The sequence below is a fragment of the Sorex fumeus genome, unplaced genomic scaffold (genome assembly GCF_029834395.1).
Source record: "Sorex fumeus unplaced genomic scaffold, SorFum_2.1 ptg000072l, whole genome shotgun sequence".
NCBI lineage: Eukaryota > Metazoa > Chordata > Mammalia > Eulipotyphla > Soricidae > Sorex > Sorex fumeus.
Window position 1 is genome coordinate 22,000,409 of NW_026606129.1, and position 27,886 is coordinate 22,028,294.

General features: G+C 39.8%; 1 protein-coding gene across 1 annotated transcript in view; it reads right to left on the minus strand.

Moving 5' to 3' along the window:
• Positions 1-27,886, minus strand: part of EFHB (EF-hand domain family member B) — a 64,398-nt gene that overhangs the window by 28,483 nt on the left and 8,029 nt on the right. Inside the window, exons 5-6 of the mRNA XM_056129306.1 lie at positions 25,727-25,837; positions 6,566-6,695 (exon numbers count right to left, since the gene is read on the minus strand). Of these exons, the coding sequence (XP_055985281.1) occupies positions 6,566-6,695; positions 25,727-25,837 (241 nt within the window). The remainder of the gene's footprint in view (positions 1-6,565; positions 6,696-25,726; positions 25,838-27,886) is intronic.

Here is a 27,886-nt window from a genome sequence, read left to right on the forward strand (position 1 = left end):
AGTTCAGTGGTTGCAGTTTCGATCTCATGGAGTTTTTTTTTTTTTTCAGTGTTGTTGAGTCTGTGTTTTGGATACATAGCTCTAACACTCACCCACATCACCAGTATAACTGAAGCCCTGACCATTATTACCATTATATTGCTTCATTACTTCCCTTTTTCATCATTTTCCTTCCCACCTTGATTTCTGTCCTTCTTTGTCCTCCTACTCCCTAATCTCTGGGATCAAGGGTAATCTAGGCACACACACACACACACAGACACACACACACACACACACACACACACCCTTAACTACATTACATTTCTTCATCCAGTTTTTTTTTATCCAGTATTCTATATATCACTCGAGCGGGCCCAGTAACGTCTCCATTGGAGACTTTGTTGTTACTGTGTCTGGCATATTGAATACTCTCGGTAGCTTGCCGGGCTCTCCGAGAGGGGCGGACGAATCGAACTCGGGTCGGCCATGTTGGCCGCTTGTAAGGCGAACGCCCTACCCGCTGTGCTATCGCTCCAGCCCTATATATCACAGGTAAATGACATCATCCTGTGTTGAGTAAAATAAACCAGATGAAGAAAGACAAACAAAGTATGATCTACCTGATCCTTTAATCAAATGATCATAAACAGAATAGTGCAGAAGGACAGTGGAAAGAGGGTCGAGAGGAATGTCCCATGCTTGGGAGCTTGCCACAAGTGGTGGTGAGGGGAGAGCAGCTAGGATAGAGAAGGGACCACTCTGACAAAAGTAGTTAAAAATGATCATTCTGGACAAGAACTGAGAGCTGAAAGCAGGTAAAGCAACAAACATGATAACCTTTCAGTACCTGTATTGCAAACCATAATGCCAGAAAGAGAGAAAGAGAGAGACAGAGACAGAGACAGAGACAGAGACAGACACAGACACAGACACAGACACAGACACAGACACAGACACAGACACAGACACAGAGAGAGGAAAATTGCCTGCTATAGAGGTAGACTGCAGGGAGGGAGTGGAAGGGAAACTAGAAACATTGTTATTGGGAAATGTGCACTGGTGAAGGGATGGGTGATGGCACATTGTATGGGACATTCCTCTTGACTCTCTTTCCACTGTCCTTCTGAAACTCAATCATGAACAACTTTGTCATTGTGTATCAATTTCAATATATATATTAAAAAATAAAACACTATATTGGCCCATCATGCTGGGACCACTCTCCACACGTCTGGACAGGCCTCATGCATGAAAGAACTGGCAGAGGAACCCAGGCATGCGGGTCCCGGGGCTGAGGTCTCCAAGTCTACTCAGCCTTCTCCACCAAGACCCCCCTCATCTTCCAGTAGGTAGGCGTCACACCCACCAGATTCCTCCAGCGCCAGGTTGGTCCCATCAACGGCCAAGACACAGAGACTATAAAACTCAGCTCCTGGAAGCACGCGGCCATATTTGCAGCTGCGCGACATCTTATTTTTTCCTTTGTAGAACCTGGCAGGTACCAAAAGTATCCTGCCCGCATGGCAGAGTCTGGCAAACTTCCGTGTCGTACTCAATATGCCAAATACCAGTAACAATCATGGGTCTCATTCTCCTAATCCTGAAAGAGCATTGAAATGGCTCTTTTAAAATCTCAGGGCTAGGAAGGAGACGTTACTGGTGCCTGCTCGAGGAAATCGATGAACAATAGGGTGATCGTGATCGTGATCGATATTGGCCCATAAAGCGAAAGAAAATCATTTAAATTTTAGAATAATTTAAATTATTAAAAATGATTTAAATCTTGTGTTTCAGAATTTTAATTACAGAAATTAAGTACCTTCTAAAATTAATATGTTTTGTATGTGTATAGATAAACATAATTTAATGATTTTATAATATATATTTTAAAATCTATATAAAAAAAGAGTACATGTGTAAGAGAGCAGGCTAACTTATAGATGCCATCTGTTCTCCAGATAAATACTCTAGCTGCCCTTAGCCTTGATTGGTTTCTTAATACAAAGAAATATTTTCATAAACTATGTTAATGTTAAACAAAAAGTCAATTACAGATGAATGAGAAGAGAACAGGTCCTCCAGAGAGAGATTTTGGAAGGTTGTCACCCAGGCCTCCAAAGGCAGAAATGTTTGTCAAAGCTTTGACCAGAAACAAACACCATCATTAAACTGCTCTTTCTAATTGGAATACCACTTAATTGGTCCCCTCCTCACTACTCTCATCCTATTATTCCTTCTTTTCCTTCTTTTTTCATTATGTACACCTAAACATCATCCTGAGATATTGGTACAGTAAGTTCATGATCTTAGGTTGCTAGCATTTGGTAAACCTAGTTTTTCTTCATCCAGTATGTCTTTTGAGTAAAGGCTTTCAAAATGGCAAGCAACTGAAGCCTGCATTAGGGAACAGATGTTAATGAGGTGGCCAGGAAGGATTAGGCCTCTTACTTCTCAATGATCAGAACAGTGGGCCAAATCAGTGTCAGGGCTTAGCTGATCATATTATGAGGAGAGGCAGCAGCCCTGAGACAGTGACGTCCCTTAGGAGTAAATGACCCTGTTGGTAAAGTTGTGAGACTCCCAGCAGTTTCCAAAACTCATTTGCCTAAGGGACAACTATCCCTTTTCTTCTCCTCAGAGCACCAGCTACCTTAAGGTAAATTAGTGGAGAATAATCATTTCGGTTTATAAGGAATCAATAGACTCCAAGACTCAGTAAGTCCCTATTGCTCACAACCAGAAAGCCTCTGTCTTCCTAAATTGGAGCTTTTTAGGCATTTAAGACTTCTAGGTAGATGTCTAACAAGAGATTCTTACTGGCTATTTTGTGAGAGAGTTTGTATTGAGATATTATGGATAAATGGGATTACATTAGTATATTACTGAATATATTTACTGAATTTTTCTATAACCATCACAAACCATGAAAAATATGTCCTTATTGATAATCCAAGACACTCTGCTTTCAGAAAGTTCAGGTTGTACCTCATCATTATTAATGTGTTTATTTAATAACTTTATAAATTGATAACGGTCCTCCCCTTGTTCATCGATTTGCTCGAGCGGGCCCAGTAACGTCTCCATCGTGAGACTTGTTGTTACTGTGTTTGGCATATCGAATACGTCACAGGTAGCTTGCCAGGCTCTGCCGTGCGGGCGAGATACTCTTGATAGCTTGCCGGGTTCTCCAAGAGGGGCGGAGGAATCGAACTTGGGTCGGCCATGTTGGCTGCGTGCAAGGCAAACGCCCTACCACTGTGCTATCACTCCAGCCCAAATTGATAACAAGTTTGTATATATTATATACATATACATTTATCAGTACCAATGTTAAGGCATCACATATGCAAAGCAAGAGTTTTACCTTTGATTTCAAATCCCTAGCCAGGTTGGCATATGTTATATAATACATAATAAACATAATATGTAAACTATAGGTTGATATTTCTGAGCTTTCCGAAGTGGATAAACCACATCTTCATGGATCTTTAAGTATCAATTTCTATGTTATATTTAATTATAAATACTCATAGTCCTTAAATATTTAAATAATTTATTCATAGTATCCTTATGACTTAAAGACTTTAAATAATGAGAAATTAGGGTCAGAGCAATTTATAGTCCCTAAATATTTAAATAATTTATTCATATTATTCTTTATGACTTAAAGACTTTAATAATGATCAATAAGGGTCAGAGCAATAACTTAAAAGAACTTTCACGTGGGAGCCCTGGGCTAATCCCTAGTACTATACAGTTCCCTGAGTACCACTTCATATGACACAAAACTTAAATGAAAAAAAGCAAACTTTCATGTATTTGTTACATGAGCTCTTCCTCTACACACTAAAGAAAATTATCTCATTTGCATTTATTATAATAATATAAGGATTACTTTACTTTTGCATTTGTTTTACCATCATTACTTTTAATAATTCAAGTATCAGAAATTCAAATATATAATAAATAAATAGAAGAATGGAAATCAACATTTCCAGCCTGTGATCACAGAACCACATGCCTGTCAACCTGATAAAATAATTAAAGACAGACACTGGAGCTACACAATCTGATTTCATTCCTACTCCTATACTTCATACCTGACCATTCTTGGGCAAATGATTTAACTTCTAGGCATCCTGATTTTTTGAAAAGGATAAAATTTGTAGTATACTATCAGATAAAGTTGTTAGCAATATTAAACTAATAGCATAAAAAGAACTTAGCGCTTTGCCTCTCGCATTAGGAGTTGTTAATACAGGCACCACACAGACAACTGAACAAAAACAGAGAAGTTAGGGGACTCAGGGAACAGCAAACTTTGCTTGCATGTAGAGGGCACAGAAAGCTGCAGAGCTATTATTTCACTTTAAGAGGGAAAAGGAGAAAACAAACCTATTGATGTGCAGAAATGCAGGCTCAGAGCACATACTTTCCATGGCGGGAGACCCATATTTGATCTCCTGCAGTGCATGGTTGCCCAGCATTGCCAGAAGTGACCCCCAAGCACAGAGCTGAGCTGGGAATGGCTCCCTTCAAACTCAGTACAGGCAGGGATGGCTCAAAAAACTGCCACTGAAACAGAAAGCAATGCAGGCCCAGTATATTACTAGTTTCCTGTGGTTGCTATAACAAATTACCACAAACCACTGCTGATTCAAAAAACAGAAATGTATTCTCTCAAAGTTGTGGAAACCAAAAACCTACACTCAAGATTTGTCAAGGTCACATGTTGTCAAAGGCTCTAAAGAGAATCTGTTCATTGTTTCTTCTCAAATCTATTGGATATTCTTTTCCTTCTTCTCTCACGAGACCACATCACTCAATCTCCCCCTCCAACCTCAGGTCTCTCTTTTTTTGTGATCTTTTTTGTCTCAAATCTTCATTTGCCTTTAAATGTGAATGGATTTAAGACCACCCAGATAATCCAGAATGATCAGTTAATCTCAAGACACTTAATTACATGTATGAGGACTTGTAAATTAAAACATGAACACATCTTTTTGCAAAATCACCAATCAAGCCTCTAGACCACTGTATCCAATTTTCTATTTTTTTAGGAAACAGATTTTATGTTATCTCTTAATGTTTTCATATTGGCTTAGATATAAAATATAACAGAAAATAAAACACTAAAAAATCTGTTTTAAATTTGAAAGAAAGTAGTCACAAATAAGATAATGACATAGAAAGTTGACATTTGGTAAGATATAAGCCAGGTGCTTCCATGTGTTGTAGGGGAGACTCCTGTCCTTTCGTGTGCCTTTCTGCTTCCTATTCCAAAAAAAAAATATTAACAAAGTTGAATGACAAAAGACAGTTCAATTACATGTGATATAATTGCGAAAATGAGAAAGGCAATTATCTTTAGAAAACAAATAGGACCCACCTCCCACAGCTGCCATCTTGTCAATTCACCCACTGGACCTATTCTTCAGATTCACAACTAAATCTCAGAGGAGATGCAAGCCAAGTAACTAAAATTCATGGACACACTGGACTCCCAGCTGAAAACTCTGGGCCATCCCTGCCAAGCCACTGCCCTGCCAAAGCCCTGGCAACTACACACACACCCCACCACTGCTTCCATGCCAACAACCCAACTCCACAGCTTCACTAATAATCTCTTCAGAGATACCAAACTATGAAAATTTCCGGTACTCTGGTGTCCAGGCTGAGAACTTTGGGGTCTTCTCAGAGTGGGGGTAGGCATTATCCCCCTCCAATCCCTCTGTACTTGTACCTGTACCTGTACCTGTACTTGCACCTGTAAGCCACATCCACCTCCCATAGCCACAGCCATGCCAGGTCATTAGCCAGTTTTACAGATCCTGAAGTTTCAAGACTGCATGGCTACATACCAAATTCCACAATACTGAAATTTCAGCAGAAGTACGCCAAATTAGATGGGAAAGTAGCATAGAAGCAAACTAAAAACAAACAAAAACAATAATACAGAAGGCTCAACGAGCAACAAACAGCTTAGTAAATCCTCATACAAGAACATAAAAGCCCCATGATGAGATATAACGATTTTCACAGATTTTCCTTTACTGAACCATTTTTGACAATTTCATTAGCATTTATTTATAACAAGCATTATAAAATAAATTATTGTGTGCCTGCTATGGGAGGTGGTTGGGAAAATAGGGACAAATGATGGAGGGAATACCACACTAGTGGTGGGATTGGTGTTGAAACATCAAAAAGCTCTTAACAGTTGTATTATGAACAACTTTGTAAACTACAGTGTTTAAAAGTATTTGTTTAAATAGGACAAGGAAGGTTGTTATAGGGGCTAAAGCAGTTGTCTTGCAAGCAGCTGACTCAGGTATGATCCCTGGTACCACATGATTCCCTAAGCACCATCAGGAGTAAGTCCTGAGCACAGAGCCAGGAGTAAATCCTGAGCACCAGTGTGTATGGCCCCAAAACAACAACAACAACAAAAAACAAAAGCAAAAGGAAAAGCAATCCTGAACCATACATAATGATCTAAACCAATATTACCTCAATGTAAAAGGAAGAAAAATTGTAACACTTAACACACATTTATTCCAGAGCACAATATAACTAAACTTACATTTGTTGTTCATAGAGCCAATGTAAATTTTTTGCCATGTTTCTTCCATCATTAACATGTGGTGTTGGGACCCCATATGTGTTAAACTTATGGAAACTTGATGGGTTGTATTTTCGGTTCTTTGGTTCTCCTGTAGGGTAAGGGGGAAAAGACTTCTGAGTTAAGCAAAATAAATAAATTTATCTTGTAAAATGTACATTATATTCTTCCTGACTTTGAAAATGGGAGTGGGATAAAGATTGAAAGTCTGTCTATGGAATTGCACAGATCAGCTACAGATGACAGGAGTCTTCTTCCATTGTGAGTATAGGGATTAGCAGGTCAAGATTTCTTGTGTTACTACTGGAAAGCAAGGAAGGAAGGAAAGTAAGGCAAAGCAAGTATTCTCCTCTTGGGAGTGGGAGGTAGGGCAAGGTGGTCCACACCCAGCAATGTTCAGGAGTTTCTCCTGGTTCTTCACTCAGGAATTACTCAGTGCTCAGGGGACCATAAAGAATGCCAAGGATGACTCCACACTCCACTGAGGTCACGAGTTGCACCCCACGAACGAGCAGCTCTCCGGCACGGCCAGGGCACCAGAGGCTAAAGGACTTAAACCAGAACCCAGCAGCTTGCGGCAGAAAAGTGAATGGACTATGCATTAAACTGCGGCACCATGCCTCCCCAGGAGGGAAAGGATGTTGCTCCCTTCTGCCTTCTCCCCCCCAACCCCCCACCCCCGGCAGCAAGGTGGCTGCCAACTTGGAGCTTATTGGAAAGCCAGGTATGAGCCAGAGATGACGGGGCAACTGCAGTCTCATGGGAAGGGGGGCGGTACCGGCTCGTCCTTCACGCCCTACCGAGGTCATGAATTTCCCCCTACAAACAGCTCTCCAGCACGGCCATAACACCAAACACACAGAAACCAATCTCGTAATTAGCTGGCTCTATGCAGAAATCCCTCCAGACTTACCTAGTAAAATATCAGAAATCCAAAAACGCGTGGCCGCGCGACATCATATGGTTCTCATAACCAGCTATAGAAAACAAATTATTTCACAATGCCTTTTCAGGAATTCTGAATGTTGGGGGGGATTCTAAACAATAATTTTGCATCTTTTGTCAAAATAATGAATGTAATCAAAGTAGAGAGAGAGTTAAGTAGAAATCATCTGCCTCAGAGGCATTGGGAGGAGTGGAGGAGGGTATATTCGTGGTGAAAATAAGTACTGGTGAAGGGAAAGGTGTTTGATCATTGTATGACTGAGACTTAATCCTGAAATCTTTGTAACTTTTCCCACAGTGATTCAATACATAAATATAAGAAAAAATTAAAAATAAATTAATTAAGAAAAAAGAATTCCAGGGATGTGACACACAAAAGAATCTCAGAACAGAGAAGCTCACTGCAGAGATTTCTCTGGACTTTGCACCGGGTTCACCAGGCTACTCCAGACAGGAGCAGGTGTTGTCCCTCCACTTGCCCCCTAGGAATCCCAGTGGCCGCCATCTTCCAGAACCCAGTGAGAAGCCCAGGAACACGGGAACAGTAATGGGAAATGCCAGGCCTCACAGGGTAGGGGATGAGTCGGTCCCTCTCGTTCCTCCCTGCCCCCTCACCCCTCACACTCAACCCCAAACCCCAACCCCACCCTATGGGGCCCTGAGGTGATGCCCACAAACTGCCTCCGGCTACTATTTAAGCTCCTTAAAGGCTTAAGACAGAGACGCCCAAAAGAATCTAGGAACCAAGCAGCTCACCGCAGAGATTTCTCCAGACACTAATTATCTAAAATTTTAGAATTCCAGGAGCGTGTGGCTGCTGCTATTCATAATTAGCAATACAAAACAAATTTCAGCAGGATTGAGTGGTGGTGGGAAAATTCCAAATAATAATGGTGAGACTGCTGTCGAAACATTGAATGTAATCAAAGTAGGGAGAGAGTATTGTGGAAATTGTCTGCCACACAGGCAGGGGAAGGGTTGGGATATGGGGGGATACTGGAACTTTGGTGATGGAAAATGTGTACTGGTGGAGGGGTGGGTGTTTGATCATTATATGACTGAAACTCAAATGTGAAAGCTTTGTAACTGTAAAAAAAAAAAAAGCCAGGGATCTAACCTTGGTCAACCACATGCAAAGCAAGCACCCTACCCACTTTACTATGGTTCCAGCCCAAGGCAAGTATTCTTGACAAAAACTGTAAGTTCCATTAATTGTGACAGAAATCTTGACAATCATGGTAGATTGTATAATCTCTAGGCGGGCAGCTAGAGGAAGCCCCGGTGGCTCTGTCTCTCACCACCCACATTGGGTGGACTCGGGCTGCTCCCCTACCTGGGGTGGCCCAGGCCATAGGGCAGATGAAGGAGGAAATGAGGGCCAAGCCAGTTGATGATCAGTTGCCGCTTATTCCATTCTCCACACACGCCAGTTCCAGTCTCACTAAGCTCTCCATTCTAGTCTCACACTGCTCCTCATACCCATCTCCTCCTTTCTCTCCTGCTCATCTCTCTGCGCTCCCTCTAGGAGCAGCATCTCTCATCTCTCCATGCGCCTGCTCCTGAATTCTTCCCCTATCTTCTTCTCCCTCTGTTCCCCTTGCCAGTCTCTCTGAGCTCCATCTTGCTGCCCTGGTCTCTCTCTTGTCTCTCTCCAACTCCTCGTATTGGGGGTAGTCATCACACCCCGTCCACAACAAAATCAGCATAAGAAAGCCCTTCCTCTGCTTTCTTATGCTGATACCACTTAAGATGTATTTCTCTTTTCCTTAGTCCAATAACTTAACTAGCATCTTAACTCTACTTCTTAATATTAGCTATTTTGTATCGACACAGAGATACATTGAGCTTGTAGGGTGGCTCAGTCTACAGTGCTCGGCTAAATTAATCTTTCCTATCCCTAGCAGGGTCAAAATCTAGTTACTACTTCTTGGATCATGACAGCATTTGTCCATGACCAAGCTCTTAACTTATAGTTAAGCATTATGGCACTTTGGTCAGGCCCATGTTGATGCTAGGGTAGGATATAGCTCACAGCTTGCCATCCAGTCCCTCACTGGGACTCTGCTTTAGGGGTGCGAGGAAATAAGGGCAACTGAGATTTAGGTTGAGAGAACAGATGCCCTGGAGGTAATATTATCTGGAGTCAATTAACTCCCATGTTACAAAAGCGTAGCATTAACTGTCTTCTTGTGCCCATACCAAAAGGACATTGTTCAACCACAAAACCCAAAAGGAGAGAGAGAGAGAACAAAAGGGAATGCCCTACCACAGAGGCAGGGTAGGATAGGGGGGATGGGGAGTGGGAGGGATGCTGGGACCTGTGTTGGTGGAGGATGGGCGCTGGTGGAGGGATGGGTTCTTGATCATTGTATAACTGAAACCCAAGCACAAAAATTTATAAGTCTATAACTGTACCTCGTGGTGTTTCACTAATAAAAAAATAAATAACAAAAAAAAAGGACATTGCTCTAAGTTAACTATGCAAAGGACTTAAGGATAAGAAAACAAAACAATATTTACAAGCCAACAGAGCACAAAGAAAGAAGTTACAAGTAAACACAGAGGAATGGGAGCACTGTGATGGGAGTAACCCAATAAACATAAGCTCCCTGCTGCAAGGCTGAAACAACAAACTAATGTTATCCTATAGTAGATACTATAATGTTTTGGGATCTCAACAGAACTTTTAATTATTCTAAACTTTGATAGGATAATATTTTGTACTTAGCTCCTTAACATTTGTTAAAATTATAAGAATATCGCAATACTTATAACTACTCGTCTCACATTAGCAACATGCAAAGAGAGACTGAGGGTGAAGAACCCAAAAAAAAGAGGCTTGATATTTAAGATTTAATATGTACTTTTAATATCTACTAAATATAATAAAAGTATAAATATCTAATACTTGTTTTTTCAAGTCATGATGTAGTGGCAATTTTGTATTTGCAGATAAGAGTAATACTGAAACTAGACATCAGCTAAGAGATTAAGAAAACATGAGCATAAAGTTTTCAACTTCACAAAGAGAACTTTTAAATTTTCAAAAGGCATCCAACTTCATAAATAAAACATAACATTAAAAATAAAATTTCAATGAGCTAGCAAGCATTATTTATATGTTAGTTAATTCAGAATAAATTTTGGGAGTAGTCCATGAGACCATGGTATGACCATGAGACAAAAATAAAGTCCAATGTGAATGGTGTTTCTGACATTAAGTAAAAGTTTCTATGTTTATATACATGGCATTTTTCTCCAAAGCATGGAGAATATATCCCAGTTAACAAAATTAGATGGCTCAATAAATAAGGGTTGTAAAAATGTGCAACACATGGACCAGAGAGATAACTTAATGGACTGAGCATATGTGTTGCATGCAGGAGGCCAGGGTTCAAATGTGATGCATTCGGAGGCCAGTACTGCATATGGTCCTCTGAACACCACCAGGAGTAACTTCCAAACACCAATCTGGAAATAGCCTCTGAACATCACTGGGTGTGACTCTCAAAATATTCAGAATATTTCATTGTTCAATTTATCAACTCGTTACTTCTAGTTAAGAGGATTTCAAGGTTATAATACTTTTTCTTCATTTTCCATATTTAAATTCTTCAAAATATTGTATATTTTTATAATTACTAAATTTCACCTGAAAGTAATTTTATTTTACTTAAATTTCAAAATCGCGATCACAATCACGACTATCCTGTTGTTCGTCGATTGCCTCGAGCAGGCCCCAGTATCATCTCTTTTGTCCTAGCCCTGAAATTTTTTGAAAAGTGGCATATTAAAGGCTCATTCAGGGTTAGGAGAATGAGACCCATAATTGCTACTGGTATTTGGCATATTGGGTACACCACGGGGAGTTTGCCAGACTCTGCCATGTGGGCAGGTTACATTCGGTAGCCTGCCATTTTGTCCAAAGTAGGAATGAGATAATAAGATGTCTCATGGCAGCTAATGCGGCCGCTCGCTTCCGGGAGCTGGGTTTTAGAGTCTCTGTGTCTTGGCCTTTGATGGGATTACACAGTGCCAGGGGGCCAGTTGGTGGGTGTGACCCCTGCCTATTGGAAGGTGGAGGATCTGGGTGGAGGATGCTCAGCCCCGAACTGAGCAGGCTTGGAGATCTCAGCCCCAGGACTCGCATGCCTTTTTTCCTCTGCCGGTACCTTCATGCGTGTGGAGAGTGGTCTCAGCATGGTGGTGGCTGATTCTGGAGGTCTTCAGCTGCCGGAGCTCTGCTCGGGGCGGGGAGGGAAACTCAACCCGCTCCCCTCCAAGGGACCCCAGCGAGGACATTTATTTATTTCAAAATAAAAAAAAATAAATAAATTGAGTCGCATGAGTTTTCAAGAGATTAATGAAAGTTCTATAAAGAGAAGCAAATGAAGGCAAGAGAAGTATCCCAAAGGGAGAGAAACTACTTGTTCTTCATGCTCTAGACTTTAGAAATCTTTTCCAGATTAAAGTTTGTTTCCCCACTGCAGAATTTCTTTCTTGGAAATGTTTCCAAGAACAGTTCTGAGAAAATAAACTCAGGTGTCTGACTGTTTTTAGAAAAAATACAACAGTATTTGTCAGTCAGGAGCTCTTGAAGCTCACCAGCCAGCCCAGATAGGCCCCCTGAAGATGCCTGCTAGGGTTTGGAAGGCACTGCTCCTGAGCCAGTGGATGAATTTACAGGTAGGAAGCTGCACTAAGAACTCCAGGTCAGTCAGGAGTCCCTGAAGTGCACATCCAACATTTTCACTTCATCATATCTCACAGCAAGTAAACACCAACAATTCTAACTCTGGATGCTCATCCATACAATGTCGAATATTAATCCTAAGTGCTTTAGGCCTCCTCAGTAAATTGTTCCTTTTCCTCCCCTACAGAGAAGCTTATAGTGCTCTTATGAGTACCTGTAATCCCCTGAGTTTATATTTAACCTTTCTTTTGTGTTAGTCACAATTCCCCAAGCCAGGGCTGGTTGCTTATAAGTCAAACTTTCTGGAAACTCTGAACTTTGTATTTATAGTGAATAACTTGTTTTTCAATTTACCCTATAGCCTTTTCATATTTCACTATAGAGCAATGTTTTTTGCTTAAATACAAAAACACCATTAATGCTATGCTCCTAATATTTGGGAGTTGATTGACTCTGAAATATATCTACTCCTGGGCATCTGTCATAAGTACTTGACTTGACTCAGGCTTTGGTTGCTGTAGTTCCTAACATCCCAAAAAGGGAGAAGAAGGTATCAAGGGCCTTGGACCCAGGACGAGCAGCAAAGCTACCCCGACATCGAAATGGGACAGACTAGAAAGCATAAAAACACAGTCTTGATACAAGCAGTTATGAATTAAGAGACAGGATCCCCACAGGAAAGGACAAACTAAACTAGTCTGACAATTTAATCTGGGATTTACAATGAAAGTCTTGCTTGTCCTTGGAGTCCAGAGAACTAAGTGTTGGAATCTATATCTCTTACTGTGCTTATCCAAATTACTGCAAGTATTATTAAGAAGTAAACTTAATTGTTTAATATATACAATTAAAGGGAAAGAGAAAAGTGATATAGATGTCCCTGGGAGGCAGAGTGTCTCCTTAAGTTAATGCTCCCAGGAGAATTGCATCCACTAAAATGCTTTACCTCTGTAAATGATCAATCACACCTATGTGCAGTCCTATACCTTTAATCCCCTCAGATGTTCTATAAGGATGACAGCCACTCTGCATTAAATGGTCCATTCTGTCCATCAGTCTGTGATACCTCTCTTTGTTCTTCTGCCAGGGAGGTGGTTCTTGACCACAAAATACATGTGTCACACAATCACATTTTGAACTCACAACACTCAAAATTCATCTCAATTCATCTCCAGTTTGAAAAAGGAACAATGGCATACAATACAGAACCACACGATGCTTAGTCACTGGAGAAAGTAGCGCTGAAAATTCAAGAAGTAATAACCATTATATGACTCCTCTGATAAGGACATTAGAGAAGAAATGTTGCAGATGTTTAAGGAGCTCAAAGAAATAATGAAACAGACAGCCAGTAAAACACAAGAGGCTATGAAAGCAGAAATTAGAAAACTACAAGCTAAAGAATTTGGTAGATGAAATGAAAAACTCACTGGAAGGCCTGAGCAGCAGAGTAACAGTAGCTGAAGACAAAAATCAGTGAATTCCAAGAAGAAATGCAGAAAATCTCCAAAGGAAAGAAGAAGATGGCAACATGATTCAAACTAAATGAACATCAGACAAGAGAACTCTGGGAGGAATTCAACAGGAAAAACCTAGAAATCATCAGGTTCCAGGAAGAACAGGAAGGCAATGCTCATGAAGAAGTAACATTTAAAAACCCCATTTCTGAGACATTCCCTGAGCTAGAGAGCACAAGCACCCAGATCTGAAGGGCACTAAAAAAAAAATTGAATCTAAAAGAAGATTCAAATAAAAATACCCCAAGCAACATCCTAATCAGAATGCCAAATGCCATAGATAGAAATATGATACTAGCAGCAAGATCAAAGAAGGAAATTACATACAAAGGAGCGTTAAGATTTTCAGCAGATTTATCATAGAGACCCTCTGGGCCCAAATACAATAGTGGGATATGTTTCAAAAATATTAATGAAATGAATGCCTTACCACCAAGAATACTTTATACTGGCTGGGGTATGGTGCCGCCAGCAGGTCAATCTGTACCTGTGAGGCAAGTGCATCAGCAGCCTGATGGCGCCTTCAGACTTCCAGATACCCCTAAATTGCTGCTGTGCCTTTGGTAAGACCCCAAAAACTTGGGGCAAAGTTTACCAAGAAAGTAAAAGGCCAAAAGTTAGGCATGTGGGAGACACACCCACAAACACCTCCAGCTCAACTCTATAATTGGAGGCAAGGCCAGTCTGGTTCCTAATCGAACTGCTTAATGGCCATGATCCCAGGGACTCAGAAACAAATCTCGAAACCCAGCGACTTTTGACAGAAATGCATCCAGACCCCACAGTAGGTTACTGTCGCCAGGCCACCCCAGAGAGGAAAGGGTGCTGTCCCTCCGCCTGCTTCCCCCCCCCCCCAGTGGCTCGGTGGTTTCCATCTTCCAGAAGTCATTGGACAGTCAGGTTTGGGCCCACAGTGATGAGTCACGCTGGGCCTCATGGAATGGGGGTGGAGCTGGCCTTTTTCCTCCTTGCCCCAATAAGACCCTAAGTCGCCGCCAATGAATGGCCTCTCTGGCTCCTGATCAAGCCACTTAATGACCATGATCCCAGAGGCTAAGAAACAAATCTTGGAACCCAGCAGCTTTTGGCAGAAATGCATCTGGTCCCTGCAGTAGGTTACCAGCACTGGGCCACCCCAGGTGGGAATAGATTTCATGCCTTGGCCTGTTCCCCCTAGCGGATGTGGGTGTGTCTCCCACATCCTCCAGAGGCCACTGGACAGTCAGGTTTTGACCTGCAGTGATGATTCACGCAGGGCCTCACGGGATAGGGGTGGAGCCGGCCCTTTCCTCCTTCCACCAATGAGACCCCTGAGTTGCCGCCCACGAACAGCCTCTCTGGCTCCTGATCAAGCTGCTTAACAGCCATGATCCCAGAGACTCAGAAACAAATCTCCAAACTCTGTGGCTTTTGGCAGAAATGTGTCCGAACCCCACAGTAGGTTACTGTCACCGGGCCACCCCAGAGGGAAAAGGGTGCTGTCTTTCCACCTGCTCCCCCTTGGTGGCTCGGTGGCCGCCATCCTCCAGAGGCCATTGGACAGTCAGGATTGGGCCCTCAGTGATGAGACACATGGGGCCTCATTGATGGTAAAGGAGCCAGTCCTTTCCTCCCCGCCCCAATGAGACCCCGAGATGCCGCTCACAAACGACCTCTCTGGCTCCTGATTAAGCTGCTTCACAGCCATGATCCAAGAGTCTTGGAAACAAATCTCGGTACCCAGCAGGTTTTGGCAGAAATCCCTCCAGATTTAATAGTTAAAATTTTAGAATTTCAAAATTGTGTGGCCACTACTACAGCCACGCGACATCATATGTTATTCATAACCAGCAATAGAAAACAAATTGTCTACTGTTGCCTTTTTGGCAGATCTGGGTGTTGGAGTAAAATCCCAAATAATAATGGTGGGTCTGGTATCGAAATATTAAATATAATCAAAATAGAGTAATGTGGAGATCATCTGCCCCACATATAGGGGGAGGGCATAGGCTGGGGGTATACTGGGGGTTTTGGTGGTGGAGAATGGGCACTGGTGAAGGTATGGGTGTTTCATTTTATGACCGAGACTTGAACCCGAAAGCTTTGTAACTGCTCTCATGGTGATTCAATAAATAAAATTATAAAAAATGAAAAAAAAAAACAAAGTAAGGTTGAGTTCATGCACAATTCCATCAGCTAATCAGTGGCTGGATACAATTCCACAGGTAAACAACAGCTCAGGAACTTTATAGACTTGAAACCATTTCTACAAGGAAAGCTAAAAAACTACTCTTAAAACAAGACAAATCTCATAACCATACCAAACATCTATAGGAAGATGGCACAAAACTCCATGACAATAATGTCACTCAAATCAACAGCCTAAATGTACCAATTAAGAGACGCAGAGTGGCAAGATGGATTAGAAAATTGAATCTATCTTTCTATTACTTATAAGAAATACATTTGAATAGCAAGGGCAAACATAGACTCAAAGTTAAAGGTTGAAGAAAATATTCCAAGCAAAACACCCCCACAAAAAGACTAGTATGGTCATGCTACTATAAGATAACATGACTTCAGGATTTTAAAAGTTATAAGAGACAGAGAGGGTCATTTCATTTTGTTGTTGTTTTGTTTTGTTATTTTTTAACTTTATTTAAACATGGTGATTTACAAAGTTGTTCATAATAGAGTTGTTTCAGGTATTCAATTTTCTTCCTACACCAGTACCACCATAAATGTGTCCTTACCACCACAAGTGTTTCCCCCCGTCCACCCTCCAAGTATTCTCCCTTAACAGGCACCAATTAATTTACTTTATATCATTTGTTCCAACAAATATCTCGTAATGGGTTGTTAAAGTCATGTCCTGAGGATTTACTGAACTGTTAGGCGGGTGTTGGGCCTTCTGTATTATTTATTGTTTGCACTCATTGAACTTAGTGAGCTTCTACTCAATTTTCCCATTCCATTTTCTGGTAATTCTTGGGCTGTAAACTCTATGAAGTTTGAAGGTGTTGTGTGGCCACATATTTGACTATTTGCTTCAGTGATTTTGGAGCTGGAATGATCAGTTGTGATTATCAACATATGATCAAGTCAACATACAATCATGTAGTCTTACAAGCATTCTAGATATAAGCATGTCTCTCTCTGGCCTCGCTGAAATCAGTCCTGAAGCTGGCAGTGACAAGAGCCAGATGTGGGTGGGTAGACTACTGTGCCTTTGGCAGAGCAGGGACTTGGTCTTGTCCCTGTCCCTTCTAGAGTTGAAAGATCTTGGAGAAAGGCCACTCTTTCTTTTTCTTATAAATTTTTTTATTTAATCACAGTGAGATACACAATTACCAGGTTGTTCATGATTGGGTTTCAGTTATAAAATATTTCAACACCTATCCAAGGAGTTCATTTCTTAATGATGAAGGGATATGTACATCAGGAAGAATACAAACTCCTAAACATATACATACCTAATCAGGGACTAGCAAAATACATAAAACAACCACTAATAAATTTGAAAGTGGAAATTGAAAACAACACAATAATAGCTGGAGATTTCAACACCATTTTATCACCACTTGATAGATCAACTAGATTAAACCTCGGTAAGGAAATACTAGATTTGAAGGGGAAAAATGGAAGAGAGGGGTTTAGTGTGTAGATAGATATATCCATATATGTATATAGATATATGTGTATATATATATATATATATATACTTATGGCTTTTAATCCCCAAAAAGCAGAATACATTCTTCTCCAATGCATATGGGACATTCTTCATGATACACCACGTGATAGACCACAAAACATGCCTCCATAAAGTCAAGAGTACAGAATGATGTCAACTATTTCCTCATACCATAGTGTTCTGAAAATAAAAGTTAACCACAAAAAGAAACAGAAGCAACTCAAGTGCCTATAATTTGCACAGTTCACTACTGAACAACCAGTGGGTCAGAGAGGATATCAGATAGGAAATCAAGATCCCTTGAAGCAAAAGAAAATGAGGACATGAGCTACCAGAACTTTTTATTTAAGAGGGTCTACAGGAAAACCCTTATATTTAACTTACCGGCATTCTCTGAAACATAAAACCCAGTTTTTCTATACCCCCCCCACAAAAAAGAGCCATAGTTAACTTAGTCTTATCTAAGTTCCTCCCCACGTGGGAAATTCTTTTTCCTTTCTCCTCTAAAGTTCCAATAAACTTTTCTACTTTCCAACTGAGTCTGAGCACCTTTATTACTCAATATTTTTATTCTTGAAAATATTGAACCTGGGACTCACAGAGACCCACCACCACTGCCCCTGCACCAATATCAAAAGCAGACAGATACAGCACCAAAAAAGGAGAATTACAGACCAATATCCCTGAAGATCATAGATGCAAATATCTTCAACAAAATATTAGCAAATTGAATCCAACAACTCATAAAAAAAAAATCGTACATCGTGACCAAGTGGGATTCATTCCTGGAATACAAGGATGGTTTAACATACACAAATTAATCAATGAAATATTTCAAATGAATACAAGGAAAAATAAAAATTATATTGTATATTAATAGATGCAGAGAAAGCATTTGACATAATTCAACACCCATTCATGATAAAACTCTCAATAAAAATGGGAATTGAAGGAATTTTCCTCAACATTGTTAAAGCCATTTACCAGAAGCCCAGAGAAAACACTGTACTCAATGAAGAAAAGCTAAAATTCTTCCCTTTAATATCAGACACAAGACCAAAGAAAAAGGGAAACTGAGAATATTGGTGAAGAGAAGGTCACACTGGTGGTGTTGGAACATTAAAGCTTGAAATAACTGTGTAATGAACAAATTTGTAAATCACAGTGTTTTAATAAAAATCAAATTTAAAATATCAGATACAAGAGAAAGTTACCCAGTCTCACAATATTTATTCAATATTTTATTAGAGAGACTTGCCATAGCAGTTAGGCAAGAAAAAGATATCAAGGGCAACCACATAGGAAAGAAGCCAAGTGTTCACTGTTTGCAGATGACAAGATCCTATATTTTGAAAACCCTTAAGACACTACAAGAAAGCCTTCTGAAAAAAACTCATTTGTACTTTAAAGTGGAAGTCTACAAAATTAACATGCAAAAGTCCATGGTTTTCCTGTATGCAAATAATGAAATAAAAGAGGAAGTTATTTTTTAAAACAATTACATTCACGACTGTGTTTCAGAAAATCAAACACCTAGGAACTGGATTAACTAAGGATGTAAAAGACCTACTCAAAGAAAACTACAAAACACTACTTTAAAAAATAAAAGAGGACACAAGTGGAAACACATCCCCTGCTGATTGGGAGGATTAACATTGTGAAAATGGCAATAGTCCCCAAAGCATTAAACAGATTTAATGCAGTCACAGAAGGATATCCATAATGTTTTTCAAAGAAATAGATCAAAAACTCCTGAAATTTTGTGGAACTATGCCCCACCCCTCAATAGCTAAAACCATTTTGGGGGAAAAGAAAATGGGTGGTATCACTTTCTCCAACATCAAACTATACTATCAACCAATAGTAATTAAAACAACATGACACTAGCATAAGGATAGACCCTCATATCAATGAAATAGGATAGAAAACCTAGAGATAGACCCTCAAGTATATGGTCAGTTAATATTTGAAAAAGGAGCAAAACATACAAAATGAAAAGCCTCATCAACAAATGGTGGAAGAAAAACTGGTTAGCCATATGCAAAAAAATTAAAAAGAACTCATATTTCTGTGAATTGTGAACAAAAGTCAAATCAAAGTAGGTTAAAGACCTACATATCAGGCCTGAATCCATAAGGTAGAGCGGAATAGTTAGACAGAACTCTTCATGACATTGAAGATAGAAGGCATTTTTAAGGATGTAATGCCACTGACCAAGCAAGTAGAAGCAGAGATTAAACAAGTGGGACTACATTAGACTAAAAAATGTCTGTACCTCAAAGGAAATGATAACCAGAATACTAAGATAACCCAGACTGGGAGAAATTATTTGCCCACCACTCATATGACAAAGGGTTAATATCTAAGATATATAAAGTATTTGGCAAAACTCTACAAGAAAAACACTTTCAACCATATCAAAAAATGGGGAGAAGAAATGAACAGGAACTTCTTCAGAGAAGAAATATAGATGGCCAAAAGGCATATGAAAATATGCTCTATATCACCAGTGAAATGCAAATCAAAACAATAATGAGATATTGCCTCACACCACAGAGACTTGCACTCAACAACAACAACAAAAAAAAAACAAAACAGTGTTAGTGGGAATGTGGGGAAAAAAGGACCCTCATTCACTGATGGTGAGAATGTCAACTAGTCCAGCCTTTTTGGAAGACAATATGGACATTCCTCAAAATACTAAGAATTGAGCTGCCATGTGACCCAGCCACTCCTGGAACTATACCCAAGGGCCAAAAGCACAAATCAGAAAAGACATTTGGACTCCTATGTTTATTGCAATAGCCAAAATATAGAAACAGGGGTGCCCAAACAGAGCTCCACAACTAAAAGTCTCCAGAACCCAATCATCGCCATGCTCATGGCCAGACTCCATAGGCTCAGGATGAGCCTCATGCAGGAATGAATCTGTAGAAAAACTCAGGCATGCGGGTTTTATAACAGAAATCTCCAAGTTCTTGCCGACCCCCCGCCCACCCCGCTGTTCTTGCAGAAGCCTGGCATTCATGCCCATGAACTGCCTCTGGTATCATATAAAGCTCATTAACTGGCCATGATCCATAGACTCATAAAAAATTTTGAGAGATCAGCAAGCTGCAGAGATGCTTTCCAGACCCCAAAGCAACCATTCAGTTAAAAATTTAACATCAGCTGTATCCCCATTCAAAATTTTAGAATTTCCGGAGCAACATCCATACTCTGCACCACTGATATACCAGGAGTAGCACACCACATTGAATGGGATGGAAAGTAGAAGGCAACCAATCTCTATTAAGAAAATATTAACAAGGCTTAACCTGTAACAACATGTTAGTAATCTCTTATATAAGAGCTTAATGCTCCAGGGTGAGATACAACTACCTTCACAGACTTTCTTTTAAGGAGATCTTTTTTTCATCATTTTTAGCAAATTAATCATAATAAGTTATACAAAATAAATTATTTAGGGCCTTCTATTGGGGCACACTTTGGTGATGGTTGGGAAAATTGGAAATAAAGGTGGTGGGAAGGTGCAATGGTGATGGGACTGGTGTTGGAATAGTGAATGCAATAAATTACTATGAACTTTATAAAAATAAAATAAAATTTAAAAAAATAAAAAAACAAAATTTAAAACACAAAATATGAAAACAACCCAAATGCCCACAAAAACATTACTGGATAAAAATCTATGGTACAAATACACAATAAAATATTTTATGCAGACTTTAGAAAAGATAAAATTATGTAATTTGCTGCAACATGGATGAATCTGTAGAGTATCACATTGAGTGAAATCAGTCAGAGGGAGAAAATAGGCTCAGAATGATCTCTCTCATATGTGGGATATAAAGAAACCTTATAAGATACTGTATAACTGAAATCCAATATGAAGAGCTTTGTAATAGTCTATCTCACAGTGATTCAATAAAGAGGTTTAAAAAGAAAAAAATAAACCTCATAAGGGAATATCAAATGCCCAACGGTAATAGAAATGAAAAGCAGTAGAACTGGTCTTCACTAGGAAGGCTGGCACCAGGGTAGGGGTGAAGGAGATAAGTTAGGGAAGGGAACACTAGGACAAGGGAAAAGAAACATGCCTGTCACAAAAAGGCAGGTTGCAGAGTGGGAAGGAAATTGGGGACATTGGCAGGGGGTAGTTGGTGCTGGTGAACAATTTGTATTGGAACAATTAGTACCTGAAACTCAATCATAGATGTCTCTGTAACTTTGTAATTCACAGTGATTAAATTTTTTGAAAAAAAATAGCTCAGAGCTGAGAACATGAAGAAAATGAGTGACATATATAAACATATCCATTGATATGTATATATGTATATGTATATGTATATGTATATATATATATATTCATTGATAGTTCCTTATTTCTCCTTCCTTTTCTTTTTGTTGTTGTTGTGATGACCAGGACTTGCAAACACGTGATTGTGGTGTACCAAAAATCACATATAATTGTGGTACCTATAATCCTGTATCCTGCTCACATGTGTTGGGAAATATTGGGATCAAACATTAGGCCTCATGTTTTCAAGGAAGTCTCCTGTCTATGAAAGCTATTCCTGGGCCTCTGATAAAAGTTTTTTTTTATTTTTTAATAATTGATACTTTCAGGGATATAATTCAAGGGACTGAAGCACATGCTTTGGATGAGAAAGTCCTGTTTATCCCTGGCACCTCGTGTTTTCCAAGCATTACCAGGTATACACTTAAGCACTGAGCTGGGATTAGCTCACAAGCACTGTCAGGTCTGCCCCAAAGCCCAAAATAGTAACTATTAAAAAAGCATATTCCCCCACTCTCTAGCCCTTCATCAGAAAATCCAGTCACAGCCCACCCACCCACCATCTTTCCAGCAGAGAAACAGCCCAGCTCCACACTAATCTTGGAAAGAACATCACAAATCAATCACAAATCATCCTGTTATTCGTCAATTGCCTCAAGCAGGCCCCAGTAACGTCTCTTTCATCCTAGCCCTGAGATTATATTCAAGCCTTGGAAAGAACATAATGCTACCCAATTTTCCTAGGGCTGAAAACTCTGGGACCTTCTTTAAATGGGGTTGGCTGGCAAATTCCCCTTTCTGCCTGAATACACAGCATCCCAAAGCCACACCCACAACCTCTGACATAAAATATCCAGCTCCACAACTAAACCTCATCAAGGCACCAAGTCACCAAATTACTTCAGCTCCATAACTCCTGGATAGCGCAGCTTTTACATCTACAAATTCCATAGAGCTGTCAGCCCCGTAGAATCATAGCAAATCTGATGGAAAGTTGCATAGAAGACCACCAAGCTCAATGAGTGAAAACAGTAACATAGAACCAGCACTAACCAGTCCAATAAATCCTCGGACAATGACTTCAGTAACACCATCGTGAGATACAACAAAGGTCACAAATTGACTCTATTGATCTAAGTTTTGATAATTCCACTTGTTTTTGCACTGTAACAAACAATATGAAGTAAATTTGTGCTGCTAAGGGGGCAGGCTGGAATGGGAAACTAAGGACATTGGTGGAGGGAAGGTCTCACTGGTGGTGGGATTGGTGTTGGAACAGTTAATGCCTGAAGCAACAATATTATAAACAACTTATCACAGTGTTATAATTTTTTAATTTTTAATAATAATAATTGGTTCCTTACAATGTTCTAGGCACTATACTAAGCATTTTGCAAATATTTATTTAATCTTCACATTATTATTGTCCATCACATGAGATCTAAATGATGATTAGATAAATAAAAGAGAAAAGGTCTAAAAGCTAGTGAGTGGATTTGAATTGATTTTTTAAATTATTTTTAACTTTTTAAAATTTTTTTATAATTTTATTTTTATTTTTTTCCTTAAATTTGATTTTTTTTGTTTTTTAATCACAGTGAGATACAGTTACAAAGTTTTAAGATATAAATTTTAATTAAGATATGTTTTAATCTTTCTTTTAATTTTTTTTTTTTTTTTGCTTTTTGGGTCACACCTGGCAATGCACAGGGGTTACTCCTGGCTTTGCACTTAGGAATTACTCCTGGCAGTGCTCAGGGGACCATATGGGATGCTGGGAATCGAACCCGGGTCGGGCGTGTGCAAGGCAAATGCTCTACCCACTGTGCTATCTCTCCAGACTCTGAATTAAGATTTAAACCTGGTCAATATAATTCAATATTTTGTGCACTTAATCATTGCCCAATATTCCTCATATTAAGTTAATTATTATTTAAAATAATCCTGACATTTGAATGAGAGCAGTATTTTAAGCCTAAAATCACTGAAACTAACATTTAATGCTTCTTAGCAGTTTTTTAATTTTAATACATGTATTTCTACAAGAAAGGAGACATCCACGACATTGGCAACTATCGCCCAATCTGCCTATTGTCTGTCATCTACAAACTATTCACTCGAGTCATCCTGAATAGGATTAGCAGAACACTAGATGAAGGACAACCATGTGAACAAGCTGGATTCCGAAAAGGATTCAGTACCATCGACCATATCCACACAATAACCAAGCTCATTGAGGTATCTCGGGAGTTCAAGATGCCGCTCTGTCTAACGTTCATTGATTTAAAGAAGGCCTTTGATTCTGTTGAGACGGAAGCAGTCATGGAAGCCCTAGCCAATCAGGGCGTACAAACTCAATACATCAGGATCGTGAACTCTACTGCGGATTCACTACCAAGATCTCACCATTCTACAAAGAAGTAATCATCCATATCAAGAGAGGGGTTCGGCAGGGTGATACCATTTCACCAAAACTCTTCAGTGCCACCCTCGAGAACATCATGCGACGACTGGAATGGGAAAACATGGGAGTGAAGATAGATGGTCGGCAACTACACCACCTCCGCTTTGCTGATAACATCGTTCTAATAACACCAAACATCAGCCAAGTGGCACAAATGCTGAACGACTTTGACCGTGAATGTGGAAAGGTCGGACTACAGCTGAATCTTACGAAGACAATGTTTATGAGAAACAGCCTTGTTCCTGACGCTCCATTCGCTCTCAACGGAACCAGCATCTCCAAATGCAACAGTTATATATACCTAGGTCGAGAAATCAACATGATGAATGACCTGGCACCTGAGTTGCGCAGGAGGAAGAGAACAGCTTGGAACGCCTTCAAGAGCATTGAAGAAATAACTAAAAGGACAAAGAACCTCCAGCTACAAGCACATCTCTTTGATTCCACTATTCTTCCTGCATTAACATATGCCTCAGAGACCTGGACCCTACGAAAACAGGATGAGAACGCTGTTCGGGTCTCTCAAGGAGGAATCGAAAGAACTATGCTTGGAATATCACGATTCACTCAAATGAGAGATAGAATCCGGAGTTCTGATCTTCATCAACGCTCAAGAATCAGGGACGCTGTCTCATTTGCCAAGACGTCAAAAATCAGATGGGCTGGACACGTAATGAGATTTACAGACAACTGCTGGACTAGAGCCATTACTGATTGGATTCCACGGGACATCAAAAGATCACGTGGACGCCCACCTATAAGATGGTCAGACTTCTTCGTCAAGACCCTAAATGATCGGCTTGAGGCTCTGCATGTTCCTAGAACGAACAGATACCATTGGGCTACGCTAGCACGCAACTGGGATGAATGGAGACATTACTGGCACCCGCTCGAATAAATCGATGAATAACGGGGATTAAGTGATTAAGTGATTTCTACATTTTAGATCCAAGATTTGTCAGTATATGTGGTCCTGACTATCACAATTTATGACCTTGTGTATGATTTGTTATCATTAATTGATCACCTGCCACAGAATTTAATTTTATGCACATTGGATATTCTAAACACAATTTATTCACAAATATGGGAGTGCTGAGACCAGTTGTAGTTACTGGTTTTGGCATATCGAATACACAGCGGATAGCTTGCCAGGCTCTTCCGTGCGGGCGGAATACTCTCGGTAGCTTGCCAGTCTTTCCGAGAGGTATAGAGGCTTTTGGGGTGACCTCTAATCACCCTGATTAATCACCCTGTTACTGATTGGATTCCACGGGATGTCAAGAGACCGCGTGGCCGCCCACCTACCAGATGGTCAGACTTCTTTGTCAAGATCATGAACGATCGGTTTGAGGCCCTCCATGTTCCCGGAGCGAAGAGATGCCATTGGGCTACACTAGCACGCGACAGGGACAAATGGAGACGTTACTGGCGCCCGCTCGAGCAAATCGACGACTAACGGGAAGTTAAGTGATTTAAGTGATGGGAGTGCTATACCCTCTGGTCTAATATATGTTGGAAAACACTTACCCCCATAATAATCATTGTGAGAAACAATATATAGATCATGTCCTTTATTTCCTTCTTCAAGTACCTCTTCATAGGACTTTTGTGGATTCACCACTTCTCTAGCAGAACAGCCTGAAAGAAGAATTAAAACGGTCTTAGTGTTTTTCGTTGTTATATAAGATATTTAAATGGACTAGAAAATGGTTAATGAGGTATACTGAGACATAGATACCCAAGGAGAATACAAAGTCAACATAAATGAGAATTATCAAGAAAGGCAGAGTATAGCCCTTGTCATAGTGTAGAGTATATAACCACTTAATTTTCTCACTCTCTAGAATTCTGGAATAGAAAAGAAAAGGAAAGGAAAGGAAAGGAAAGGAAAGGAAAGGAAAGGAAAGGAAAGGAAAGAAAAGAAAAGAAAAAGAAAAGAAATTTCAGAACTCTGTATTGGTTGTCCTGCCCATATTCCAACTCTGGTTAAATTTCCAATTTGAAGAAGCTCTTAAATTTTTTTAACTTTAGTTTGGTCCAGATTTCACAAAATGATGATCAAAACAAACTTAAATCACAAATTACAGAAATTCTGGTGCTGGACCAGAGAGAATATACTAGAGTTAAGGTGCTTACCTTGCATGTGGCTGACCCTAGTTCACTCCCCCACACTCTGGTACCACACATAGTCCCCACCCGCCTCAGCACAGAAAAGACAAAAACCAGAAATTCAGGGCCAAAACAATAGCACAGCAAGTAAGGCATTTGCCTTGTATGTTGCCAACCAGATTCAATCCCTGATATTGCATATGGTTCCACGAGCTGGCCAGGAATGATCCATGAGCACAGGGCCAACAGTAAGTCCTGCAATCCTGCGAGGTATGATCCAATCCCTCATGCTCCCCACCTCATCCCCTAAAATATATATATATTTTATATTATAGAGTAGGTCTGAAACAAATTTCACTGACTACGGAATAGATAGGGACACAGCCTGGACCTGTTTTAAGATGAATCTTCTTCCTCAAAGTAGCCAAAAAGCTTCAGAAAAATTGCTGAAATCAAGAAAAAAAATTTTTTTACCTACTAATGCCAAGCCTAAGCTCTCAAATACTTAACAATAGTTTTCCATCACTGGTGGTCCCAGTTTGGGGTATACAACTTTGTTTGACATGATTCTATTTACAAATCCACTTTTCCCTTTCAATCAGCACATTGGCTGCTTTCTGTATTCTGCCAAGTATTGGGTCTGTGAACAAACAATTACAATTAAAATACCAGGAGACTGTTCTACTCAAAATAATCCTCAAAAATAAGGCCCGAATGGACAGGCTGGAACATGTTCTGTGCACGTAGCAGGTCAGAGGTCTGTCTCCAGCACGTATCATTCCCCGAGCATCACCAGGAGTCGCCCCCATGCACAGTCAAAACTAGCCCAAGTATTGCCAGATACAGCCCAAAGCCTCTCCCCACACATACCTCCAAATTATAATTCTATAAAGCAACATTCTCTTTTTTGATACATCAACTGTTATACCTATTGACTAAAGTACATATTTTGCTATTGTTAAATGTAGGTGGAAGGAAGAGACTTTCAACTACCTACTTAAATGGACTGCATCTAGAAGCATTTTTCATAATAAATGATGAATTAATTCTAGATATAAATTATAATATGGTTACTATAATGATACCATGTCTACAGAAATACAATTTTAAGTCCATTAAAAAAATACTTTTCTATGTGTCTAAATATCTTTTCCGTTTCAAAATTTTTTTGCTCATCACTAACCCCATGTTTCAAATTTTAACAAACTTTAAATGAGTATTTGATGCAATAAATTTTAAGGGAATACTTTGAATTCCATGAAAAAGAACAAAGGATACTACTATGGTAAAGAAAATGATCTAAAAAAACCTTTTGATAGGGAAAACGGAGTAAATTTCCTGAAGCAGAACCATATGGGGGTACAGAAAGACAGTGATAACTGAAATTCTCTACAGGATAAAAAAAGTCTTCAGTCATAAGATCACTTGAGAAGAGTAAGAGTTGAAAAGGATAATAGGAGGTAAATATAGAAAGATGTAAAGAAAGCAATTCAAAAGCAACAGAAACTGGGGTGTCAGAAGGAATAATGGCCTATGAACCATTTCTGTTACAAGTTGTCCTTTGCTCTCAAAATGAAA